The sequence below is a fragment of the Trifolium pratense genome, linkage group LG2, assembly GCF_020283565.1.
Source record: "Trifolium pratense cultivar HEN17-A07 linkage group LG2, ARS_RC_1.1, whole genome shotgun sequence".
Taxonomy (NCBI): Eukaryota; Viridiplantae; Streptophyta; class Magnoliopsida; order Fabales; family Fabaceae; genus Trifolium; species Trifolium pratense.
This window is the reverse complement of record NC_060060.1, coordinates 37,289,422-37,308,802: the sequence shown is the minus strand read 5'-3', so window position 1 is coordinate 37,308,802 and position 19,381 is coordinate 37,289,422. Positions and strand designations below refer to the sequence as shown.

Sequence of the window (19,381 nt, the reverse complement as noted above, 5' to 3'; positions counted from 1 at the left end):
GTGTTGGCTTGAGTCCTTGAAATATGCTCCTCTAAAGGTCTCGGGTTCGATTTCCCTAGTGCCAATTTTGATGGGATAAGTCCTTACAAAGAAAAAAAAACTTTGGCTTTGAATGGGCCCCTGCAAGTGGACGGTGAGATTGGCCCCCTTGGATTAGTCGGTCCTAAAGCTGGATATCAAGTTTTCAAAAAAAATTAATATTTTATCAATTTAAATTTTAAAAAAAAACAGTTTTAAATATTACAAAATTCACAACTATTTGATTTTCCCTAATTCTTAAGAATTAAATGTGACTATAGTCATGCATTTCAATAATAAAATAACATCAACAACTATATATCCATCAATATATCTTATAATGAATAATCTCTTCTTTTTTTTATTTTATTTTATATAATAACTCTCTCTCTCATACACACACTCGCACATTTTAGTAAATTTCATTATTTGAGCCATGTATGTCACCTGAGAATGAAGATTATATATGATTAAAATGTAAATTGATTATAAATTTTAACTTTATTATTTTAATTTATTTATACGAGACTCTTATTACATTTATGTATCTACTATTATTTATCAAATAAATTATTAAATTTAAATAATCACATAAGATTTGTAATATTCTATTATTTTATCAAAATATAATAATTATTTGTTTCATCTCTCAATGTGTTGATCTATTCTTTTTTATTTTATCATTTTTCTTTCTTTATTTAATATTTTTTATTCTTTTTTCACACATACATAAAAATAAAAGATATTGTTGGCAACACACAAGTATCAAAATTTCGATCAATCGTTAGTTGGTCCAGTAGTGGTTGACGCTGGACTTGTTAGGAAACTTGATGACATAATTGACCCCCGAACCAGATTAGGTGGTCCAGTAAGTCGGATAATAGTTTTCATGATCACAAATATGATGACATAATTGACCCCCGAAACAAATTAAGTGATTAAAATTGTGTGTTGGCATATGTGCATTAGTCAAATTAGCTCTTATATTTTTGGGACGGAAGAGTACCTTATAGCAAACATAAGTACTTTAAATCCCACCTTAAATTCTAAAGAATAAATTTTTAATCTCCAAAACAAACACCCTCTTAAATAAATGAATGAATCTACGAGGTCCAACCTGGGCAATGAATTAGTAATTTCGTTGAAATTGAAGATTATAATTTTCGCACAAGTCAGGGGCAAACTTGGAAGTTTAAATCCCACCTTAAATTCTCAGGAATAAATTTTTAATCTCCGAAACAAACACCCTCTTGAATCAATGAGTGAATCTACGAGGTCCAACCTGGGCAATGAATTAGTAATTTCGTTGAAATTAAAGATTATAATTTTCGCACAAGTCAGGGCCAAACTTGGACATTCCATAGAATAAAAACTGTAAAATATTAAAAGACAAAAAAAAAAAACAAAAAACCCTGCAATAATAGGAGCTAGGGTTGAATTGAATGGGTTGATCAATCAGAATTCCAAATTTCAATTTCAATCGTGGTTATGGATTCTCTGCTAGCAAGCTACGCCTCTTCAGACGAAGAAGAAGAACAACAACCAATCCCATCCAAAACGACGTCGTCTTCTTCTTCATCCCTCTTCTCTATCCTCCCTCAACCTAAATCATCTTCTTCCTCTTCCCTTTTCAACTCTCTTCCCCCTCCCAAACAATCCTCTTCCGATACTGCAACCAACAACACACCCTCTTCTATTATTCCCTCCATCTCTTCTCTCCCAAAACCTAATTCCCAAATCCAACCACCCAAACCCAAAAGGGTCGTTCAATTCAAACCCCCAATTATTCCATTACCAAAACCCACCGAAATTGAAGACGAAGATGAAGATGATGAAGAAGAACAAGAACGAATTAGAAGAAGAAAGTTGCAGTCTTCAATTCAAGCCCCATCGGTGAAATCATTCTTATCCAGCATTCCAGCTCCTAGAAACTCTTCTACTCTTGGTGTTCAATCAAGCTCTGGTTCTGGCCGGAGATCAATCCTCGAAACCAGTACACCAGCTCCGGCATTGGCACAAACCTCTGCTCATTCTGCCGCGGCAGAGAGCGATGTTGCGGTTGATCAAAATACAGGCGATTATGAAAATTATGAAAATTACCAATATGCCACTGATCAGCATGATAGTTATGGGAATTACCAATATGCTACTCACCAGTATGATAGTTCTGGTGCTGGTGCTGGTGCTAGCACTGGCACTGCTTCGAATGGTGATGGCTATGCGAGTTATGGTGCTTATGAGGATTATGGGCAATATGAAAATAAGTGGATTGATAGGTCGGTGCCAGCGGAGGAGGTTCCTGAGATTAGTGAGAGTGTGTTGAAGTTTACTGGGAAAAGAGGTAGGAAAGATGTGCCCGTGGAAGTGATTGAGGTGAAGCAAGATGAGTTGATGAAGGACAGACCAAGAGAGGATAAAGCCAAGCTAACTGGATTAGCTTTTGGACCTTCTTACCAGGTATTTTTCAGTTCTCTTTTATCTTGTTAGGGTTTTTTTATGGTTTATTTAGGTATATAGTATCTTACAAGAAAGTACACTCATTGTTACTGAAATGACAATCAACAATGTTATAATGGATGAGTAGTAACAAAAAAACAAATGAAATTAGAAATGGAACTATTAGAATAGAGAGGATGTGAGAAAGAAACAATGCTAGAAATGATAATAGAGTCTTGTCTTAGAGGATTTGGATTTGTGTGAACTGTGGAAAAGATGTATAGAAACAGCATTGAAGAGGTTAGACCAAATGGATGATAGTTTAATAGTCAGTTAGTTGGAAATTAAGTAACACTCTAGGTCAAAACTCAAAACTTTCAGAAGAATTTGAGTTACATTACACTAGTCAATCTTTCTTGTACATGATTCATGATAAAGACATTTTTGTTTTATTCCATGTAGCTTGTCTCCACCTAGTGAGAAATTTTTTTGCCTGTTATTATTGTTTTTGCTGCTGATGTGTGTGTATTGTGGTTTTTGTGATACTTGGATTTAGTTAGTTTAATTGTCAAGGTGAAAAACTACCGGGCTTGTGCTTTTTGTGCATGTTTGTGTTATATTCAAATGGTAATAAGGCAAGGTTTGGCTCTTCTAATGAAGCGCACATGTAAGTGTTGGTTGAGTCGAAAAATGTGAATAAACAAAAACAATGTCAGAAATAATCTGTGAGCCTTGTTAAATGATACTTGTGAAAATATGTTCAAACAGTATACTATAGGAGATCTAGCAAACTAATAGAGGGCGGGTTTTTTGGCTACCAATTGGAGTGTATTCAAGAAAACTGTAAAAGTTGTTTATTAAGAAAAAGGCAACTCCCTTGTTACAGCCGTTAAGACCCTTTTATACAGCGCAGCAGCTATATATAAATGAAATCCTAAATCGCATAATAGATTTAGTTATAGCTAATTAGACATCTAGAATAAACTTAATCAAAACAAAATTAAAAATCACAAATAAAATGCAAAATAACACTGGTATAAGACCTCAAACTTAAGTTGGATGAACAATACCCATCTAGAAATCAGTGGAGATGTGTAAAGGCAAGGTTCAGATGCTTATATTGGTTACTGAGGCAATGGTTAAGGATGAACAGCTGAATGTAGGGTAGAAAGCTTCAAACATGGCATCATATGTGTTTGTGAACAGAAAAGAAAATTCATGGCTTCAGATTTTAAAATAGAGACAGGGTCATTGTTTGTGATTGTGATTTGGTGGTGACCAGTTCTGACACTCCTTAGTTGCTCCTGGAGGCAGCTTAGTGTTGGGTACTCCATCTTGGCATATATGTATTTTGGTGATTGACAGAAGGGTAGACCTTAGGAATTTTGGTATAAGCTGGTGAGTAACAGGAAGCTGTTTGAATTGATACACAATGGAATGTGACAGTTTTATGATCTATCTCTGGATTAATATGGAACATAGCATTTTGGAGTTGATTAATCCATGTAACCGATCTCATCTAGTAGGAAAATGCTTGGTTGTTTGTTGTTGTCATGTCTGTCTATACACAAAAGCTGCATGTGTTGTCATTTTTTGGATACATGTGTAACAACAAAGGAAATCTTTCAAACAGTTGTAAGCTTGAGTCTTTTTCTTACAACAGTCAAAAGAATTATGGTATGATATTGTAATTGTTGGACTGTTCTATACTACATTTTTGGAGCTTCATCTTCCACTCTAAGGTCTGTAACTATAATATATTAGATAATATAGATATAATATAACAATATTAGATAGATTTTTTTTGAACAAACCAAAATGAGATATGCATATATAAAACGGTAATCTCCTCAGCACAAGGCGTGCCAAGGGGAGACTATAACAAAATTAGATAGATCTAACAAAATTATCAACATGTGTCAGTTTGAGTGGAAGGTGCCTAGCTTAGATACTTTAAGCATGTGTTTTTTAGTTTGAGCTTGGATCCTTATGTATGGTTAAAGTACTATGTGAGGGGTCTATGCCTTTAGTGGCTGAACATAATCTGGATGATCAGCCTCTAACCTGTCAACTGGGAGGACACTTTTGGTCTCTCAAAAAATGCTATAAGCAAAATTGACCTCTACATCATTCAGGTCCATGGACTATTTCACTATCATCATATATATCACATAAGAATCATACATCATAGTGCACATAACACCATTTTTACAACTGGATGCACATAGAAAACAAAGCTAATGTTGCCGGTGACAATAAAAAAGGTTATTAATTGATTTTTCATAGACAGAACCTATAGTTTGATGTTGTGACGCCACAAAATTCAAATCTTTAAGAGATAGTAGACTTTGGTTGGTGGGTTGTCACTAGGAGTTGTACAGCCTGTAATTGTCTTTCTCCCCCTAAAATGTACGTTCCAGTTATTAATATTTTGTATTTATCAAATTTCTTTTCTTTTGTAGCCTGTTTCGGCAAAGGGGAAGCCTTCAAAGCTGCTTAAGAGGAAGCATCAAATTGGTTCGTTGTACTTTGATATGAAACAAAATGAAATGAAACTAGCTGAGCGCCGTGCAAAGGGCATGCTTACCAAAGCTGAAACACAAGCAAAATATGGATGGTGATTTGGGGATGCTGCTGTAATTTTACTGTAACATGATTTACAAAGTGAATTTTCAATTGTAGCTGCAGCTCTTATGTTTGTGTATGTATACAATAGATTTACTCCGTTTTCTGCGCAAAGGATGAAATTTATCATATAATCTTACTGTGGAATGAAGTAGAATTTTATTCCTTGTGATGAATAAATCACATTTCTTTCATGTGAATCGACTTTAGGTCATTTTTTGGATATAATTATTGTCATTTAATCATTCATCTTTGCATTTTGGTGGCATAAAAAAAGGGATGCATTCAATAAATATAAAATTTATCAAAATTCTTATAAAAAATGTTGTCTAACTGTAAAATGAATCCTTATACCATTTAAGTCACCTTTATAGGCCTTATTTGTTTGTCCATATTTAAGGCAGTTTTTTTTTTGTTATCATGATATAAGATTATAAGGCAGTTTTAAATATGTACTATATGTATTCGGGCAACATGTTATGTAAATGTTGATAACAACAAATTGTTTACTTGTCTAAAGTAATTAATAGTCGTATAATGTGAAGCACCAAGCTATTTACCTTAACGATATTACTACATTCATCCTTAAATATAAGATCTCATTGATAAAATTACGGAGGTAGTAATTCTTTTGGGTCTGATCAAAAAAATATTAACATTGTTAACGTCTAATCCAAGCAGATGTAAAAGCAAAGACTTCCTTATGATGTGTACAAGTCACCTCCATTCCTCTTTACTAAGAATCTAAGATTCAGGTCTAACAAGAACAACAATAAATTCAACAGATCAAAATGAGGGGACGCAGAAGGATGAATTTTCCAATTTTTATAAATCAAATGTATATGTTCACAACAACTACACATACAAATTTTTATGATACACAGATAGACGAAATAGCTTCCTTGTGAAACTGCCCAAGTCTATGACTTGAAATATGTCTGATCAAAATGTTGAACCATTGAACCCAAAAAATGAGCGCTGCACCAAAACACAAATAAAATGAGATCTACAACAATGTACACAATGAAGTAAAAGATCATATATTACAAAAAGATATAGCTATGACATTCATCTCATGCAGGGGAAGCTGTTTGAATTGTTATTGTTGACACACCCTCCATGATAATGTTTACAAACAAGCTTCCGCAAATTCAAAATAATAATATAAAGATTACAGATTACTTCTATATGTTGGGAATTGATTTTCATAACCCTTTCCTATCTCCACATGAACTTATTTAACAAAGAATAGGGAAGTTTCTTGCGTTGTTTTTAAAAACCAAACTGATGCAGTTCAACCAGTTGAACTTTAAACCGGACGTTACAGTTTGGTTATTTTGACAGTTCAATCACAGTTTCTTCCAATTCGAGCGGTTTAAGGTGGTTAAACCATAAGAGCGCTGGTTCAATGTCTAGTTTGGTTTTTAAAACATAACTTTCTTGGATTGCAACTTTATAATGCAAAAATTCCCCGACTGAAATAAATGACAGGCCTCCTCCCTCTAATCCCTTCCTCTTAAATTTATACCCATAACATCACATCCCAACCTAACCAACTAACTTAGGGTTACCAACTTACCAATCACAAAAATGCCTATAAATTTTTGAAATTAAATCTTCACCTTTTGGGATGAAATATCCCTCAAGGACAATGTCCTCACAGTCTCACAAGTCATATGCTACTGTTTTGATGCTATTATTATCCCAACACTTTATGAGAACTTAGAAGAATACATGAAATGGATAACTCATAACTACTTTAGCTGTTTATTGCAGTCAAAGTATTGCTAAACAACATCAGAATTCAACATCTCCTTAAATTATTAGCAACACATTCCCCCAATAACAGCATTAATTTAAAACCTATCTTTGCCTCCTCAAACAAACCTAATTTGAATCATAATTGAATGAACACATAAGAAACCTCCAAGTTCAGAGAATTATACCATTTCAAACAATCTCACCATAATCGAAATGTAGTATCAATAATCTTAATCAAATACACATATAAAACTATCACAAAACAGAAGAAAGCAGAAATTTACCGGCGCATCATAAAACTTGATGTAGAATCTGGAACTATCAATGTATAGCTTAGTTTGAAGGATTTCAGCAATAGTAGAACTCAATTTCCCATTAACATCTGGACCAAGGCCCCCAATTGATACCAATTCACCATAAGCAGCTGGCTCTTCAGTCCCAGCAAATGCAATAGGCACTCCACCATTCAACAAAATCATCACATACTGAAACACAAACAAACCCCACATTTTATTCAAAAATAAATAAATCATAGCTAAAATAAAACTACTATTGAGTGTTAATGGCATGTAGTTTTTCAGAAATGGGTTGGATAAAGTTTTGTTATTTACAGAGTAATTTCATCAAACAATTGGTGGGTGAATAGTAAAAAAGGTTGAAAAAGGAAAAGGGTGGTAAAAGTGGGCTTAACAGATTCGGGTTTTCCGATGATCTTTGCAACAGCTTTGGTGGCATCCCTGAGAATGTCGGAAGCAATAACAGGATCGACAGGGATGTTGGTGAAGAGGTTCAAAGTGGGCATTGCGTTGCTACTTGGGGGGCTTCAAGTCCTTAAGGATAAGGTGTCTCTTCTCTTCACTCTTCACACACCAATGTGTGAAGTACTTTGAAGACTAGAAGTTTTAACTTTAAACACAAAAAAAGTGATGTATTTTGTTTTTTAGTTTAAAAATTGTTATTTTCAATGTAAATTTTTTAATAAGGCACTTAATCTCCAATCAAAACTTAATCATATTAACACAATTTATTTTTTTTGAAAATACATATTGACACAATTTAAAAATGACTAAAGTCTTTGTTGAGATCAATTCCTAAGATGGATTTATTTTGAGGGATTAGTATCTGCAATTGCGTGCAGAAAATATATTTGGGTTTACCAAAAGAAAAAATGACTAAAGTCATCGAAGGACCAAGGTTGTTAAAATCTAGTTTTTATGTCAACTCGTTTTGACTAAGAGAAATCAAAATGTAGATTTAACTCGTAAACTCGTTGAATTTACATCATATTAAAAATAGTTTTTATAATATATATTTTAGCTTATTTAATTTTGAACATAATTGGAAATAAATAATTTTAAAAAAATTTAAGTGTTATGAATGTTAATTAGAAAATATGACAAAATTAATATATTATTAATTTTAAATTAAAAATAAAATTTAAATATTAGATAATTCACACTTAGGTGATTTCCACTCATTCTCATTGGTTAAATATGACTAAAGTCATGCATTTCAATAACAAATAATTCAACAACTATATACGCCCAATAATATATCTTGTAAAGAAATAATATCTCTCTTATTTTTACGTATTAATTATGACTCTTTGAATCATGTATGTCATGTGAGATTGCATATTATATAGGATTGAAACACTAGGTGAATATATATTTTAACCATGTTGTTTTATTTTATTTTTACAAAATCCCTATTATATTATGTATCTTTTTTTTTACATTATGTATCTATTATTTACCAAATAATTTATTATATTTAAATGTCCACAAATCTTAGCTCAACTGATATAAATGTCAAAATTGTTAGGCCGAACACTATTTCATCTAACTACAGAAAGAAAAAACTTATTATATTTAAATAATCACATCAAATTATGATATATTATATTATTTTATCAAAACATAATTACTTACCTGTTTTGTTTTTCACTTGTTTTCATCTATTCTTTTTGTATTATTTTGTTTTTTTTTTTGCACACATGCATAAAAATAGGAGACATTGGTTATGAGACATATTGTTGAGAACACATCAGAACTAAAAATTATTATCTATCTAACTCTAAATTTACCCTCCGTTCCTCCACATCTTTTATAAATAAAAAAAATCTCTTTTTAGGACATTGAATAATTAATGTACTTAGTCTATAATATAGACCAAATACTCAATTATTCAACCATAAATTTTTGGTTATGAAAAATAATCACAAGGGTAAATAATTGTTACTTCAATAATCATATACTATTATATTGTAAAAAAAAAAACATATACTATTATATAAGACGGTAAAAAAAAATACTATGCCCTTTTTGTAACAAAAAAAATTGTATTATAAAAAATTAAGTTTCTCTCTAGATATGATATTGTATTTATAACCAATAGGATAAAAATTGAACTTTTAAATTGATTAGAAAAATTTAAGTTATCTAAAAACGTATAATCCATAGAATTTACGATAAAAATTAAATTTTAACAACCCTGCACGATACTCGGCTTTAGATGATGAACGTGCAACAATGAGTTGTTTTTTCGTGCGCCAAGACATCAAAGACTACCCTAAGAAGAAACATTGGCCAAAGATTGAACGACGAGAGTCTTTGCACCTCGCCTAATCGGCATCAGAAAAATCAGAATGTGTAGAGTGGAATTGCGTTGGAAAATAAACCACACTCAGGACATCCTTGGAGATGCTTCATGACACCTAGTGCGGCATTGTAATGTGTGTGAGTGGGCTTGGATATGAATTGACTTAATTGTTGTGTGATGATTGTAATGGTGGGACGAGTAGTGATAAAGGTATAATAATCAGTCAACCAGTCATCTTCAAAGAATTGTGGGAAGTCCATCGGCTTGAAAGATTTTGTTCGTAGTTGCAGAATGTGTGTTAACTTCTCAATCGAGTCTTCGTATTTTCTGAATCGTAATCGCAAAATGTGTGTTAATGTGTTAATTTATAGGGATTTTCATTTATTTTTTTTGTGTTGTTTGTTTGGTTTTTTTTTTTTTCTGGCCTTCCTCAACTCTCAATTATTTTTTTGACAAGCTCAACTCATCAGTTGAGAGATTGGATTTTCATTTATGGTGTTTGTAGTAGAGACAAGAGAGAGTTTGCGAAGGAGATAATGGGAAGAGAGACTTTTTTTTATTTTTTATTTATTTATAAATCACCCACTCTACTTAGTAAGTTAATACCAAAATTATTCTTCATTAATTCCAAAAATTATATTTATAAAATACATAAAATAAAATTGAGTTTAAAGATGAGAAATATATTTATAAAATTGTTGTGTAGAAATTTTTCTTTTCATGAGAAATATATTTATAAACTTTTTTATTTTATTTTTAAGTTTGGTTATTTTAAATAAAATTGTTGCGTAGAAATTCTTCTTTTCATGATTTGCTAATTTTATTATTCAACAAAAAATATACGAATATTTTTATTAATGTTTGTGTAAAAGTCAAATATATGGTCATCATTAACAAAAAAAATCATGGCTATGAATTTGTGTGATTTTGTTTCTAATTCCAAATTCAAATGTAATGTGACCTGAATCTGGATCATAAAATCTTTGTATTAATGAGATCAATGTTGATTTTCCGCTTCCAATTTCTCAAACAAGTGCAACTGTAATCAATAATGGATATAAGCAATTTTGTTGAGATTAAAGGATATAAACAGACTATCTGATTCTTTTACTATGTCTGCTTAGATTCTTTAATCTCAATAAAATTGTAGCAAAATATCTTCTGTTTATATCTTTGTATTAACGATATAACTGTTGATTCTCTGCTTCCACTTTCTCCAACGAATGCAACTGTCTGATATAATTAAAAAAGTCACTAGGTTTGGTCTAGTTTTGAGGGATTTGGGTAGTATGTTAGAGGTTCTGAATTCGATCCGCAGTTCATTGTAAACAAATATAAGAGGGGTTGTCTCTTGGTATAACTGAGCAAAAGGTAATTGATTACACCTTGGGAAACACTATGAAATTGAGTCTCTTGACCACAGGAAGAGATTTCAGACTTGGGTAGAGTTAGGATTGAAGACTAATTCTTATAACCCCTTTGGAACTCTTTTGTAAAGTTACTCATTTGATATAGTAGAACGGAATGACTGCTCTTTTCCCCCAGAGTAGGTCATTAATGGTTTCTGTGTTTTTATTGAATACTGTTAATCTTGATCTATTTTAATAACATATCAAATGATTTTAGATTCTTATAAAATTTAACATATATAATCTATACGATATAAACTTTCAATCAAAGAGTGTATTTTATAAAATTTGTATTCGTGAAAGCGTTATTGAGCAGTGTAACATTACTCAAATGTTACACCGGTGTAATTTGATCTACAAGATTAGTGTTGTGAAAATTTTGTATTAATAATATAGTGACAAAAAAAAAACTAATATTATGTGCATTTTTCTTAGTATTTTTTTTCTTCATGTTCTTAACTTAAAATATACATCTTAATAATGGATTTGTATTAATGTTTTAACCTTTTTAAGGGTATTTTTTACGAAAAGCGGAAAACCGATTTTTATAACTTTGGCTTTAAAATACATATTAATCAGGGATAAGCCCTTTGCTTCTTCTTTTGCTGCAGGAGTGATGTCTTAACTTAATTTATTCAAAAAAAAAAGAATCCTTCTTACTAAACTTTCCATATTGCTAACGAACGTTAAATAATCTTCCCTCAAACTTTCTTTCCACGAAATTTATGTGGGAGACCGCGATCCACAAACTGACGCATGGGACTCGCCCTTTAGTTGAGAATGAAGAGGGGTTTAGGTTTAGACAACTCCTCCTTTCTGAGAAGAGGACACTTAGTTCATTGCAACAACAAAAGAAAGCACCCTTACCCCTCTTTGCGCTATGAATTGGCTTTCTTGTTGTTAATGGTCAGACAAATGAACCAGACATGGGCTTTTTTATAAGGAAAAAGTATTGCCTTAATCTACTTTCTCGAATCTCGAGCGACTCCATTTTAATTTATGAATAGCACAAAAAATAACTAAGAATTAAGCATATGCAACCCAAAAAAATAAATAAATTATACTTTAAAAATAACAGCAAAATGATGATTTCTTCTCATCAAACATGGATATGAAAGCAGTTTGCATGACCATACATATCCAATTGCCAAGGTTGACCCCTAGTGGTTAATTATAAAGAGCAGCGGTGACTCGTCATAATTTTGTCAAACTCGACACAATGCAAAACAAACATTAAACCTTCACGACTGATCCAACAGACACTTGCAATCAAGAATTACGACCATCGTGATTCATGACTCGTTCTAGTGAGGACATGAATGGGAAAGTGTTTTGGCATCATTATGTTAGTCATATCCTATCGCGTGCTAATATCTAACAACACATTGGGGAGTTAGGGGACGAAATTTAAGCAATAATAGTGACAACAGTAGTTGGCAGTGCAAACTTAAAAACAAATAGATATAAAATACAGTTTCAAAGCCACTCTATAGATCCTAAGGTTAAGCCTTAAAGAGTCTGCACATATACACTACGAAACTGAACATCCAGAAAATGGTTAACAACTTAATATTCCATTAACATTTTCTATTGCATTACACAACTCTTGGCCGCGTTTAAAATTACACCATCAAATGATGGTATATCAGATAAAAGAAAATATTCTTTTTGTTACTAGATTACACATTCCAGCATTAATCCTCTCCAATCAGAACCAACTGGGATAACTTGGCTCAAGATGATGTCCCCGTTGAGAGACCAATTTAAAGTCTGAAAGTACTATAGTCCCCTAGACCGGAAGATCCATACCCATTGTAGGGTTGTTGTGAGGGCAAGGATGATGAGGGATAGGATGAACTGCCCAATTGAGAGTAAGAAGACCTCAGGCCTGCATCTAACCTGCCATAATTACTAGCGATGGTTTCGTTGTGATTGGTTATAACTTCCTGTAACATAGAAAGACATTTCAATCAGAAAAGGTGTGCTTAATAATATATTCTTCCAACATTAACTAATTCCTTGTGATAATAAGAATCCAGTCAAAAATGTCAGTACGATATAATGAATGACTGTAATATATGTGTGAAAAATAAGAAATAAAAATCAGTCATAGTTATGCCAAAGTTGTATTCCTTAATTAATTAGTAAAACAGCCAGCATAGGAGGGATCAGGGATATAATAAGGAGTTCAGTAGACATGACTGGAAAAAAAAACAAATATATATAGCACGGCTGCTTCATAATTGCTCTTGCTGGTTGAAGTGATACCACAGCCGGACACACAGAGAGATAAAGCTTGCTAGGAAGAGCGAAAGATAGAGAACGAGAAAAACGACAATAGGACAACTACAATCTGCTACGGTGCTACCTACTGCGGCGGTGGGTGGTTGCTAGGTGGCCATTGAGGAGCTCTGGCTTTCTTTTCTTTTGTTATATTTGTATGTTTTATGTTCTTATTCTGCTTTTGGGATGATGATATTTTTCAATTTTTGCAGTTAATTAAGGAAATCATGTAGGTATTTTGAGGGCAGCAAAAGAGTTGTACAGGTCTATGGACTTGTGTGTGTGTGTGTGTGTGTGTGTGTGTGTGTGAAGATGAACAATGACTGTGTGAGTAGGAAGGGTAAGGAAAAAAATCTAGTGTGTTGGATCTATGATAGATCTGGTAGGACTTTATCATCAAATGGTCAAAAAATGCCGTGTACCAACTACCATGCTCGACTTGCATAGTTTGAAAAGTTAGCCCAATCCTTCAGCCAGGGAAAAAAGTCAAAACAACTAATGGTTATATGTATCCAGAGAACAAAATGTGGCGTGTTTTGACTTTCAGCTACACCTAAATAGTGTCTTGGATAAGTCTATAGATAGCACTTAGGAAGATTGAAACTAATATTTCCTTTGTCTGACTTCCACTCTCACCAATATACCGGGGTAAAACTATCTTCATTTCTTTTATTGAATTATTTCCTAATTCCTAATATTAAAAACCGATTTTAATATCTTTAGTCTTGCATTTCTTTCTCCTTTAACTATTTATCTTTCAATATCAACCATCAAGTAGTATAATTCTTTTAGACAAGACTAGGAACATGGGTATAAGCTAACAGCATGTAAAAAATTCCAAAACATGAAGCATTATCTCACTATAAATTACAAATGAAGTAACAGGACCGGAAAAATGTAACTTTCTTTTCATAGGGCCAAGTCTATACCTGAATCAATTGTTGTGCTGTTTGAACTTGAGATGAAGTGCCTTTTATTTCCACAATGATTTCATCAGGCACCCTGCTCTCCTGAACAGTCAATATGGCTCCACTAGTACGGCGAATGTAATCAATGTTAGTCCCTTGAATACCAATTATGTCCTCTGCGTAGGACAGTGGTATTTGCATTGTTTGTATTACCTAATAGGAGGCACAATAAATCGACATCAATCACGGAATTTAAAATTTGGACCACACGAAGTAAAACAAATAAAATGCCTTGCACAAACAATTGGTATATAATTATGATACGTTATTATTTTTTAAACAGTCGGTGAAAGTACAATGATATTCGTCGCATTTCCAAGGAAATGTACACATCAAACAGAACACAAATAAAAAATGGGTGCTTAAAGTTAAAACTGCTTACCGTAGTTACAATGGAAGCATTGGCACGATTAAATGCTGAAGAACGAAGACCAGAAATTGAAGAATCTTGTCCATATAGTGACATTGTCGAGGAAGAGAGCAATGAATCCAATTGACTTTCACGGTCAGCAAAGAAAGAATCCCTTTTTGATGACAGAGGAATATCAGCAACAATGCTAGGTTGTGAAGCACTGTGCAGTGATGGTTTGTCTGCCCAGGCATCCGCCTGGCGGTCTTGGGAGATTGTTGCATTGCACTTAAACAGAAAACATAGGATTTGTGTGTCTTAGTATCAATAATAAATACAGTAAAATCAGAAAAGGATGGCTTTCACATTTTTATTATGATATTCAATACAGAACTAAAACAAAGTAGCAGCTTAACACAAATAGAGTTTGTAAGCTTAATTAAAATAGGAAATATCAAACTTACAGTTTTCTCAAATAGGGGAATAACACCTTGATCGACCAAAAACTTCCTCAGGTGCCCGACTACAGCTTCCAGAGCCTTAAGGACCTTCAAGGTTTCTCCCTGCAGTTCCACAATCCTCTCATCGGGACCAGCATAAGATGGAAGCTCCTCTATCAGCAAAATGGTTTTTCATCAGAACATCTTCCACAATTGAACCCAAAAAAAGCAGCACAAATAACAATCAAACCTACGCTAGTCAAGCAATACTATACTGTTTTTCCTGTATTGATTCAAAGACAACCTGTTTGCCTCTAAATCTTGTTTTGTTGGTTTGAACTTTATTTTTTCCTCGATCTCCCGCTACCTCTAACTATTAACTAACCTTCCAATCATGCCTAAACCGCCTAAGACAATACTTCACCATTTTTTCTACAATTAGAGAACTGCCCTAATTTTCTCTCTAATGATTACATGCCTAATCATAACATGTCAGGTAATAACCACTCAATATTGCAACATAAAATAAAAACTCGCTCTCTGTAAGAAAATCTCTTAGGAAAAAGCTCTTAGGAAAAAGCTTTTTTATAGCGAGTTTGTCGATATCGATGGAGTGAGCAAGGACGTAATGACCCTTGGATTTCCAATTTTAGTGGGAAAATATCACATTGCAAATCTAGGAGGGAGAGGGGGATACATCATCACTTAAAATTAGCTCATTTTGGAATAGTCTTGCCTAAGTCCTTGATATCGAGTCAAATTGAATTTCAAAAACAAATTAGGCTCACAACGAATGCATTTGGTAACACAATATAATTAGGAGAGAGGATCTAATGATATGCATAGTATGATAAAATGTCTAATCATAATGCTTGGTATTTGGTCTTACACAACTAACATAACAAATGTTCAAAAGTAGCTACTCAGAGCTCCATGCAGTGAGGCAAAACCTCCACACATAAGCACTCAGTCGCTAAATGCTTAGTAAAGCAATGTGAAGACAAAAAAAAGCTCCCTCATTTCAATTATATTTCATAGAAATCAAGTCAAATCACACACCCGTAGCTAAGGATATATTTCAGAACACTTAATGATTAATGAAACATTACTCAACATGAAGAAAATTACACAAAATCAATAGTTGCTATCAAGAACTACAGGAATGACAGGAAACAATGGCAACAAGCATACCTCCAGACAAAACTCTAATAGCAGCACCACTATTTTCCTGTATAGTTTTAATCGACGAACCCTGCTTTCCTATTAAATTGATAGCTTGCGTCGAGGCCACCAATAAACGTATTGAACAAAATGCAGCCGCTGCAGCTCCTGATGCTGTATTACTATCATCAGTTTCTGTTAATCCGGAAACACGTTTAAAAATCCTTATTACAGCATCCATTGCAGGAGAAAGAGGTGCCTCCAAATCTTCTTTCCCTGATATAAGTACCTAAAAATCAAAATTCAAACCACATTAAAAAAATTAATCAGAATTGAATTGATACATAACATCATCATAAGCTAAAAATTGAAACCACACAAGCATTAACCGATTACTCAGGTCAGTGAAATAAGCTAAATATGAAGTATAAACTTAACAAAACAAAAGGGGAAAACAAAACCCTAAAAAAACAATTTTGGAAACGAAAACTTACGATTCGATCAGGAGTACCAACTGGGGCATCAAGAACACGAATGCGAGCACGAGTTTCTTCACAAGTCTTTTTTATGAGTTCACCTTTGCGACCGATGATGATGCCGACTTTAAGAACCGGAACAATTAACCGGAAAACGCAGTGACCAGGCCAACCAGGCCATCTTTTCTCTGCGGAATCTGATTCCTCCGTTGAGGGATTGGCGGTGGGATCTAAAATTGTTTCGGAGGTGAGTGGTTCTGATTGTAAAGTTCCGTTTTGAATTGGCTCCGTCACGGTGGTCATAGTCTCCGGAAAAGGGTTTAGAGAGGTTCGTTCGTTGTTGTTTGTTGCTCTGAAAATCGAAGAAAGAAATAAAATAACCTTAAAAATTTAACCTTGTTTGTTTGTACAAGTGTGACACACAACACAAACTAGACCACATCAAACAGTAGTGTGATGACGTTTTGTGTGTAACCTAGGTAGTACTTAGAAATGGCAATGTAAGGTAATAAGTTTGATCGAGTGGTGAGGGATTTGAACAATATCTTATAAGTTTTGGATTCGATTTTCAGCTCATTGTAAATCAAAAAAGAGATGACAATGGGTGTCTATGGGTGCGATTTGATACTACCCAAACTCACACACATATATTCGGGTGTCACCAAAACCCAAACTCAAATGTTGTTCGGGTGGGAAAATGAAACTCACACTCACTCGTAACAAGAACACGCATAATTGATTATTTGCTCAAAACCGACCCAAATTATATTTGATGAAATGCAAAATGTAGCATGATTTTGTAATATAGTTTGTAAATTTCAAAATAGTTTTTTTTTTACTAAACAATTCATCAAATGTTATCGTCACTACAGCATACACCAGTACAACATTCAAAAACTTAAAATAGAGCAAAATACATAGGGTTAAATAGGTAATTTAATATATAAATTGGTGGGTGAATGGGTTTCGGGTGTGGGTTTGATATTACACAAACTCACACCCATATATTCGGGTGCCACCCAAACCCAAACTCAAATCTCAGTCAACTCGGGTTTCACCCGTTGACTTGGGTTTGAGTTCAGGTAGATCTATCGGATTTGGATTTTCCTACCATCCCTAGTAGTACTACAATACATGAGTATTTTGTCTTTGCAATTTCTTATTTTATTTTTATTTTTATGAAGAAAAAAATTTAAGACATTTTTATGAAATGTTGTTTGGTGGTGTAATTGGGAACAAAAATTTCAGTTTTTGTCTGGTTGTTTGGCCCTCAATTTGTTCGGTCATGTGAACAATTTTTTAAATCAAACATAGTATAACTGAAATTATCACTTTGAGATTAATTCTTCGGTCGTACCTCCGGTAAACGTTACGCTTGGCTTGATTGTTGGGTTAGATGTTCAGTCCTTTATATTTTAGCAGGTCAAATGCACCTTATAAATACTATCAAAATTCTTCACCATTCGACCAAATATAATGACTTTAAAAATATACTATTATTTTATTCACACTGTTTTTTTAGAAATCATTCACACTAATGATTTTTATTGTGTAATTTTTTTTGTTTATAATTATTTAATATGTTATTTAAAGTATAAAAGTTTATATTTAATTAAAAAATATTATAATTCGGTTGAACTTCGATCCGATCGGTTAAACTTTGAATCAGTAAACACATTAGTTCGATGATTGGTCCAATTTTGATTACCGTAATAATAAAACATACATCGTGAGGTTGTGAAACGTTGATTTTATAGACCAATAGAGATAATATTGGGCCAATAGATTGGATGTGGAGCTAGGCTTAGTCCAGCCCAAAAGTCCAAAACAAAAACCATATTTTTTAATTTGATATAGCATAAAATATATTCAAGCCTGATGACAGTCAATTATATGATGTTTTTAGTAGTAATTTATGGTAGTTTTAATAGCAGTTGAAGCCCAAAAGCAAGCAAATACCTGGAAAAGTGAAGTTACTTGGCCCAGAAGCAAGAAAAGTGGAAAAAGCGGCAAAAAAGGGCAAAAACGTAATAAACAGCGCGTACCATCGTACCTATGATGAGATCCAGCGTGGCGCGATGAGAATGCGGTTTAAATTGAAGAAAATCTGCAACAAATCTTTACTATCGTACCACGATGACTTGTCATCGTGGCACGATGAAAGGCGGTTGAAGAAAATAGAAAATCCTGATCAAATCTTTCATCGTACCACGATATGATCCATCGTGGCCACGATGAGGCGAAATTACACACCATCGTGGCCACGATGGGTGCGATGGACGCTCAGAAAAAGCCCAAACCCAGCTGAAAATCTCTAAATAGAGTCTTCCTCCTCCACTATTATTCATTCCAAAATATGGAGAACCATTCAATATTCACTCTAGAGTTATGATAACTCTAAGGAGGAGGCCAATAAGGTTCTTTTCTTTCTGTCTTTGTAATTTATTTTTCCTAGGTTAGGTGGAGTCGATGAACTTCCTTACGAATGTTTGATTTTGTATAATTTGGATATAAATTCAATTGTTTATACTTTCAAACTTTTTTATCTTCTGGTTTTATATTTATTTTAATACTTATCACATTAGAATAAAATCTAAGAAGCTAGTGGATATCGGATAGGAAACGAAGCTAGTAATCCCGAACGAAGGACGGTATGTTAAGGTCAAGATGAGACCATTAAATTAAGTATTTGAGGTGTTAGTATAAGATTAAAATGAACGATAATTTCTACCTGAGGCAGAATTAGGACTAGTTTAAAACACACATGACAGCTTGTGACACATTGAGCCTTAAAGGTAATGATACCAAAGTTTGTAACGAAAAAGTGGAACTGGCTGGGGCTATGATATTTAAC

At 33.3% G+C, this 19,381-nt stretch overlaps 3 protein-coding genes across 3 annotated transcripts; 1 reads left to right on the top strand and 2 right to left on the bottom strand.

Moving 5' to 3' along the window:
* The first annotated feature begins 1,383 nt into the window (after window positions 1–1,383).
* LOC123906040 (proline-rich protein PRCC) lies at window positions 1,384–5,279 on the top strand. Its single transcript, XM_045955876.1, has 2 exons — window positions 1,384–2,475; window positions 4,917–5,279. The coding sequence occupies exons 1-2, from the start codon at window positions 1,507–1,509 to the stop codon at window positions 5,073–5,075; spliced, it is 1,128 nt and encodes a 375-aa protein (XP_045811832.1). The 5' UTR covers window positions 1,384–1,506; the 3' UTR covers window positions 5,076–5,279.
* A 604-nt stretch (window positions 5,280–5,883) lies between these two features.
* LOC123906039 (macrophage migration inhibitory factor homolog) lies at window positions 5,884–7,725 on the bottom strand. Its single transcript, XM_045955875.1, has 3 exons — window positions 7,532–7,725; window positions 7,125–7,325; window positions 5,884–6,057 (listed from the first exon to the last, which is right to left on the bottom strand). The coding sequence occupies exons 1-3, from the start codon at window positions 7,640–7,642 to the stop codon at window positions 6,022–6,024; spliced, it is 348 nt and encodes a 115-aa protein (XP_045811831.1). The 5' UTR covers window positions 7,643–7,725; the 3' UTR covers window positions 5,884–6,021.
* Window positions 7,726–12,283: 4,558 nt separating this feature from the next.
* On the bottom strand, window positions 12,284–17,021 carry LOC123909444 (RNA-binding KH domain-containing protein PEPPER-like). Its single transcript, XM_045960284.1, has 6 exons — window positions 16,546–17,021; window positions 16,082–16,340; window positions 14,915–15,063; window positions 14,484–14,738; window positions 14,063–14,254; window positions 12,284–12,796 (listed from the first exon to the last, which is right to left on the bottom strand). Exons 1-6 carry the CDS (start codon window positions 16,828–16,830, stop codon window positions 12,614–12,616), a joined length of 1,323 nt encoding a protein of 440 aa, XP_045816240.1. The 5' UTR covers window positions 16,831–17,021; the 3' UTR covers window positions 12,284–12,613.
* Window positions 17,022–19,381: the final 2,360 nt, after the last annotated feature.

Coding starts and splice junctions, on each gene's coding strand:
- LOC123909444 (XM_045960284.1), bottom strand. CDS start 16,830: ATGACCACCGTGACGGAGCCAATTCAAAACGGAACTTTACAATCAGAA. Junction 14,739..14,914: donor TTCCCCTATTTGAGAAAACT/GTAAGTTTGATA, acceptor TTTCTGTTTAAG/TGCAATGCAACAATCTCCCA. Junction 14,255..14,483: donor ATGCTTCCATTGTAACTACG/GTAAGCAGTTTT, acceptor GCCTCCTATTAG/GTAATACAAACAATGCAAAT.
- LOC123906040 (XM_045955876.1), top strand. CDS start 1,507: ATGGATTCTCTGCTAGCAAGCTACGCCTCTTCAGACGAAGAAGAAGAA. Junction 2,476..4,916: donor CTTTTGGACCTTCTTACCAG/GTATTTTTCAGT, acceptor TTTCTTTTGTAG/CCTGTTTCGGCAAAGGGGAA.
- LOC123906039 (XM_045955875.1), bottom strand. CDS start 7,642: ATGCCCACTTTGAACCTCTTCACCAACATCCCTGTCGATCCTGTTATT. Junction 7,326..7,531: donor TCATCGGAAAACCCGAATCT/GTTAAGCCCACT, acceptor TTTGTGTTTCAG/TATGTGATGATTTTGTTGAA. Junction 6,058..7,124: donor TCAAGTTTTATGATGCGCCG/GTAAATTTCTGC, acceptor GTTTTGGTGCAG/CGCTCATTTTTTGGGTTCAA.